This window comes from Agelaius tricolor, unplaced genomic scaffold (assembly GCF_023055355.1).
Source record: "Agelaius tricolor isolate 1412-34295 unplaced genomic scaffold, bAgeTri1.0.p SCAF_31, whole genome shotgun sequence".
Lineage (NCBI taxonomy): Eukaryota > Metazoa > Chordata > Aves > Passeriformes > Icteridae > Agelaius > Agelaius tricolor.
Genome location: NW_027269291.1, coordinates 609433 through 616677, shown reverse-complemented (window position 1 = coordinate 616677; position 7245 = coordinate 609433). Strand labels below are relative to the sequence as shown.

General features: G+C 52.0%; 1 protein-coding gene across 1 annotated transcript; it reads left to right on the top strand.

Annotated features, from left to right (window-relative positions):
* The first annotated feature begins 1239 nt into the window (after nt 1–1239).
* HOXB4 (homeobox B4) lies at nt 1240–4795 on the top strand. Its single transcript, XM_071450856.1, is given in 5 exon segments — nt 1240–1288; nt 1291–1310; nt 1534–1876; nt 3900–4152; nt 4735–4795. Coding segments are annotated over 5 exon segments (681 nt in total). The 5' UTR covers nt 1240–1284.
* Nucleotides 4796–7245: the final 2450 nt, after the last annotated feature.

Genomic DNA, 7245 nt, shown 5'->3' with positions numbered 1-7245 from the left:
CAAGGAAATCTTTGGGTTTGACCTCAGCTCAACTGCGGCGCTGCTGCGATAAAACTTTATCAGGGCTCGAGCTGATAACGGCGGAGCTGCCGGGGGGATTTGGGGCATTTGGGGCATTTGGGGCATTTTGGGGTCGCCGCTGCCGTTTCAGAGCGGGGCTCGCCCGCCTTTGCTTTAATTTGTGTGGTCTGGGCGCTGAGGCGGAGTCAGGAATCAATAAAATCCCCTCGCTGCCCCCGCCGCCGCTTTCCTGGGGCTCTGCCCGCAGGAATTGGGGGATTTCAGGGGGGTCTCGAAGCCTTTCAGAGCCTCTTCATGGCCGGCAGGGCGAGGCCAAGCCGCGCCGGGGCTCGGCTTAATTTGGTTTGTGATCATTTTCGTGGTAATTTTTGGTCATGATCGTTCCTCAACGCGCGCTCCGCCCGGGCGGCCGCGCTGCTCTCGGTGCGGGGGAGGTTTTGGGGTCCCCCTCAGCCCGAGTTCGCCGCCGCGTTCCCTATCGATCCCCGGCCATGGCCCATCCATCTCTGCCAGCCCCGCTCGGGGGGCAGCGACCCCGGCCCGGGGGTGGCGAGCGCGGCTCAGCTGCGCCCGCGGGGGCCGGGGGGAGGCAGCGCCGCGATCCCCCCGGAAAATCCCGCTTCGAAATCCCGCTTTTAAATCCCGCTTCGAAATCCCGGTTTTAAATCCCGCTTTTAAATCAATTCCGCTTTTAATTCCCGCTTCGAAATCCCGGTTTTAAATCCCGCTTTTAAATCCCGCTTCGAAATTCCGCTTTTAAATCCCGCTTTTAAATCAATTCCGCTTGTACCGGGCCGCGCTCTCGTTATTCCCTTCCTGAGGTGGGGGCGCGGAGCCCCCAGCCCGGGACACTCCCCCGAGGGGCGGCCGGGGCTGAACGGGGGTGAACGGGGGCGAACGGGGGCGAACGGGGGTGAACGAGACTGAACAGGGGCGGCCGGGACTGAACGGGGGCGAACGGGGGCGGCCGGGGGTGAACGGAGGCGAACGGGGATGGCCGGGGGTGGCCGGGGGCGGCCGGGGGTGACCGGGGGTGAACGGAGGCGGCCGGGGGCGAACGGGGGTGAACGGAGGCGAACGGGGGTGGCCGGGGTTGAACGGGGGTGGCCGGGGGCGGCCGGGGGCGGCCGGAGGGCAGCGGGCGCCCCCCGAGCGCCTCCCCGGGGATGCCGGGGGGCCCCGGCAGAGCCCGGCCTGCGCAGGTTTCCTCATTTTCCTTATCCGGGGCTCGGCGTGGCCCTCGCCATTGGCCCGCGCTGTCACATGGAGCCAACTTTGTTCACTTGACAGTAAAGTAGGAGGGTTCGGCCAAACAGGAAAAGCACCAAAGGGAGGCGGGGGGGCTGGGGGGCGCACGAATAAATTTTAAGCAGAGAAAGAGAACGGAGGGAGAGAGGGACATCCATCCATATATATACAGATACAGATATATATAGATATAGATTAGATATACAGATATAGATATAGATAGAGTTGTTTTCCTTCCCCCCGCGTCGTGCGCGCCATTCCAAGGAATTCATGGCCATGAGCTCGTTCCTGATCAACTCCAACTACGTGGACCCCAAGTTCCCACCCTGTGAAGAATATTCCCACAGCGATTACCTTCCCAATCACTCGCCGGAATACTACGGCGGCCAGCGGCACCAGCGGGAGAGCTCTTTCCACCATGAGCCGATGTACCACGAGCCGCGGGCCGCCTGCGCGGAGCAGCCGTACCCGCCGTGCCCGGGCTCCGCGCCGCCCCGCGCAGCGGCCGAGCCGCGGCCGCGCAGCCCCAGCCCGGCCCCCGCCTGCAGCCGCGGCCCCGCCGAGCCCGTGCTCTACCCCTGGATGAAAAAAGCCCACGTAAGCTCGGGTGAGTGCGGGCGCAGGGAAAAGGGCTTCGCTTTATAGTTGGAGCAGCGCCTCGCGGCCCGGGCACGGCTCGTGAAAGCAGCGCCCGGCGGAGATTTACGAGCGCCGCTTTGCAGAGCGCTATAATTACATCCTCCATAAATTTTTATTGCTCTGCTTGGCCATGTGCCTTTGAAGTCTCTGTTACCATCCTCCTCCGGTTTCTTCCAGGCTACTTTGCTGCTTTTTTTTTCTTTTTTTTTTTTGCCTTTTTTTTTTTTTTTTTTTTTACGGCTGTTGAATCTTCCTAAGTGAAGTTTTATGTTTTGGTAATTTGTATTTAAGTGGCGGATTGAGTGGAGTTTTACTGTTTTCCTCCCCTCCCCTGCCCTCTTTTTTTTTTTTTTTTCTTCTCATTTTTTTTCCTCTCAGTTTCTTTCCCCCTCCCTTTTTTTTCCTCCTGTTTTTTTTATCTCTCTATTTTTATTTTTCATTTTTTATTATTATTATTTATTTTTAAAGGAGGCATTTCCCAGCCCGCAGCCCCCGCGCTCGCCCCTTGCCCCAGCGCGCAGGCGGAACTTTCGGCGGTAATTCCGCGAATTTCCACCCGCACGGGGCGCGGGGAGGGCGGCCGGGGGGGCCCTGGGAAAACCTCGAATTTTTCAGGAACCCGCGCCCACCGTGAGGCGGAGATTGGAGCTTCGGTTCTGGGGGCACTTTTAGAACCTTTCCATTTTATTTATTTATTTTTTTTTAAAAAAGCAAATCTCCCCTTCCAAAGGATGTGTGACGGTTCTTCTCTTTCTTCTTTTTCTTTTTTTTTTGTGTGTGATTTTTGGAGGGGGGAAAGAACCCATTAAAGGAACGGCTCGGTAATTCTGCTTTTCTTTTTTTTCCCCTCCTTTTTATTTATTTTTCCCTTGTATTTTCTCCTTTCTTCTGTGTGTTCTCCCTTTTTTTCCTTTTTTTTTTTTTTGTGTTTTCTTCTCGTGTATTCCCTTTTTTGTGTGTGTTTTCACATCTTTTCTCCCTTTTTTCCCTTTCTTTTGTGTGTTTTAATATATTCTCCCTTTTCTTTTCCTCATGTTTTCACATCCTCCCCCCCATTCTTTTGTATTTCCAAATATTTCCCCCTTTTTGTGTGTGTGTGTGTATTTTCACTTTTTTCCCCTCCATTTTTCTGTATTTCCCCCTTTTTAAATATTTCCACATCTTTCCCCCCTTTTTTTCTGTATTTCCACCTTTCCCTCCTCACTTTTCTATATTTTTACATCCCCCCATTTTTCTATATTTCCACATATTTCCCCCCCCATTTTTCTTTTAACATCCTCACATCTTTCACCCCCATTTTTTAAAATATTTCCCCATATTTCCCCCCCACTTTTTTTTTTTGTATTTCCACACATCCCCCCCCGTTATTTTTCTATATTTCCACCTATTTCCCCCCCCCATTTTTTATATTTTCACATCTTTCATTTTTTCTATTTTCACACCTTTTTCCCCCATTTTTAAAACTATTTCCCCATATTTCCCCCCCGCTTTTTTTTTTCTATTTCCACACATCCCCCCCTATTATTTTTCTATATTTCTACATATTTTCCCCCCCATTTTTTGTATTTTCATGTCTTTCATTTTTTTGTATTTTCACACCTTTCGCCCCCATTTTTTTAAATATTTCCACATATGCCCCCCTATTATTTTTCTATATTTCCACATATTTCCCCCATTTTTTTTAACATCCTCACATCTTTCACCCCATTTTTTAAAACTATTTCCCCTCACTTTTTTTTTGTATTTCCACGCATCCCCCCCTATTATTTTTCCATATTTCTACATATTCCCCCCCCCATTTTTTTGCATTTTCACGTCTTTCATTTTTTGTATTTTCACATCTTTCACCCCCATTTCTTTAAATATTTCCACACATCCCCCCCCTATTAATTTTCCATATTTCCACATATTTTCCCCTTTTTTTTTTTATTATTATTCTGACATCTTTTTCCCCCCTTTTTTTCCCCGCCGTGCCCCCCATTCCCGGGCAGTGGCCCCCGGGTTGTGCGGCGCGGAGCCCAAGCGCTCGCGCACGGCCTACACGCGGCAGCAGGTGCTGGAGCTGGAGAAGGAGTTCCACTACAACCGGTACCTGACGCGGCGCCGGCGCCTGGAGATCGCGCACGCCCTGAGCCTCAGCGAGCGCCAGATCAAGATCTGGTTCCAGAACCGGAGGATGAAGTGGAAAAAGGATCACAAACTGCCCAACACCAAGGTCAGGTCCGGCTCCTCCTCCGGAGCCCTGCAGGCCCCGCAAGGAGGATCCCAAACGCAGATCCCGCAGGGAGGAGGAGGAGGAGGAGGAGGAGGAGGAGGAGGAGGAGGAGGAGGAGGAGGAGGAGGAGGAGGAGGAGGAGGAGGAGGAGGAGGAGGAGCCCAAACGCAAATCCCACAAGGAGGATCCCAAAGGCAGATCCTACAGGGGGGATCCCAAACGCAAATCCCACAAGGAGGATCCCAAAGGCAGATCCTACAGGGAGGATCCCAAACGCAAATCCCACAAGGAGGATCCCAAAGGCAGATCCTACAGGGAGGAGGATCCCAAATGCAGATCCCACAAGGAGGAGGAGCCCAAAGCCAGATCCTGCAGGGAGGATCCCAAATGCAGATCCCACAAGGAGGAGGAGCCCAAAGGCAGAGCGTTCAAGGAGGAGGAGCCCAAATGCAGATCCCACATGGAGGAGGAGGAGGATCCCAGAGCCAGATCCCTCGAGGAGGATCCCAGGGTCACGTCCCACAAGGAGGATCCCAAAGCCAGATCCCACAAGGATCCCAAAGGCAGATCCAGCAAGGATCCCAAAGGCAGATCCAGCAAGGATCCCAAAGGCAGATCCCGCCAGGAGCAGGAACCCAAACTCGATCCCATGGACCGGCCCCCACCCTATAACCGCCCCCATGGATGCGTGTGCGTGTTCGGGCCGTGAACTCGTGCGAGTGCAGAGAGGGAAACGCGATAACTTTAATTTTTAATCTTAATTTTTATCATTATTTTAATTATTATTTGAACCGTGGGCAAAGGCGGGGCTGCTCTTCATCACCGACGCCGAGATCGGGTCAGCTCCTCCTCCAATCCCAAAGGCAAATCCCACAAGGAGGAGGATCCCAAACACAAACCCCACAACGAGGAGGATCCCAAACTCAAATACCTCAAGGAGGAGGGTCCCAAAGTCACACCCCACAAGGAGGAGGGTCCCAAAGTCACACCCCACAAGGAGGAGGGTCCCAAACTCAAATCCTTTGAGGATGATCCCAAATGCCGATCCCACAAGGAGGAGGATCCCAAGGGCAGATCCCACAGGGAGGAGGATCCCAAACACAAACCCCACAACGAGGAGGATCCCAAACTCAAATACCTCAAGGAGGAGGGTCCCAAAGTCACATCCCACAAGGAGGAGGGTCCCAAAGTCACACCCCACAAGGAGGAGGGTCCCAAACTCAAATCCTTTGAGGATGATCCCAAATGCCGATCCCACAAGGAGGAGGATCCCAAACTCGATCCCTGTAACTGCCCCCATGCACGTTGGTGCGAGTTTGGGGTGTGACCCCGTGCGGGTGCAGGAAGGGAAATGTGAGAATTTTAATTTTTACCATTATTTTAATGATTGTTTGAGCCGTGGGGAAAGGCAGGGCTGCTCCTCATCCCCCAACGCCGAGATCGGGTCAGCTCCTCCTCCGATCCCAAAGGCTGATCCCACAACAAGGAGGATCCCAAGGGCAGATCCCACAACAAGGAGGATCCCGAATTCAAATGCCTCAAGGAGGATCCCAAAGGCTGAATCTTCAAGGAGGAGGATCCCAAACTGAGATCCCACAATGAGGAAGATCCCAAGGGCAGATCCCACAATGAGGAGGATCCCAAAGTTGCATCCCACCAGGAGGATCCCGAGGTCACATCCCTCAAGGAGGAGGATCCCAAAGGCAGATCCCACAAGGATCCCAAACTCAAATACGTCAAGGATGATCCCAAACTCAAATCCCACATGGAGGAGGATTCCAAAGGCCGATCCCGCAAGGAGGAGGATCCCAAACTCAAATCCCACAAGGAGGAGGAGCCCAAACCCAGATCCCACAAGGAGGAGGATCCCAAAGTCAAATCCCTCAAGGAGGATCCCAAACTTGATCCCACAAGTAGGATCCCAAACTCAAATCCCGCAAGGAGGAGGATCCCAAAGGCCGATCCCACAAGGAGGATCCCAAACTCAAATCCCACAAGGAGGAGGATCCCAAACTCAAATCCCACAAGGAGGAGGAACCCAAAGTTGATCCCACAAGGAGGAGGAGCCCAAAGGCCGATCCCACAAGGAGGATCCCAAAGCCAAATCCCTCAAGGAGGATCCCAAACCCGATCCCACAGAGGGGCTGCTGCCCTATAACCGCCCCCATGGATGTGCGTGCGTGTTTGGGGTGTGCAGAGCGGGAAATTTTAATTTTTGTCATTATTTACACTGATCCGAACAGCGGGGACAGGCCGGGTGCTCATTATCTATGGCCAATCATCTGAAATTTTTGTTTTCAACCATAGGGACAGGCGGGTGCTGGTTATTCCCACCAATAATTTGAATTTTGATCATTTTTACCCTGATTTGACCCTCATAGACAGGCGAGTGCTGGTTATTCCCCCCAATAATTTGAATTTTGATCATTTTTACCCCGATTTGAACCTCGGGGCCAGGCGGGTGCTGGTTATTCCCACCAATAATTTGAATTTTGATCATTTTTACCCCGATTTGACCCACATAGGCGGGTGCTGGTTATTCCCCCCAATAATTTGAATTTTGATCATTTTTACCCCGATCCGAAGCGCGGGGCCAGGCAGGTGCTGGTCATTCCCACCAATAATTTTAATTTTGATCATTTTTACACCAATTTGACCCACATAGGCGGGTGCTGGTTCTTCCCCCCAATAATTTGAATTTTCATTATTTTTACCCTGATTTGACCCTCATAGAGAGGCGGATGCTGGGTATTCCCACCAATAATTTGAATTTTGATCATTTTTACCCCGATTTGACCCACATAGGCGGGTGCTGGTTATTCCCCCCAATAATTTGAATTTTGATCATTTTTGCCCCGATCCGAAGCACGGGGCCAGGCAGGTGCTGGTTATTCCCCCCAATAATTTGAAATTTGATCATTTTTACAACAATTTGACCCACATAGGCGGATGCTGGTTCTTCCCTCCAATAATTTTAATTTTGATCGTTTTTACCCCGATTCGAACCACGGGGCCAGGCGGGTGCTGGTAATTCCCACCAATAATTTGAATTTTGATGATTTTTACCCCGCTCCGAAGCGCGGGGCCAGGCGAGTGCTGGTTATTCCCACCAATAATTTGAA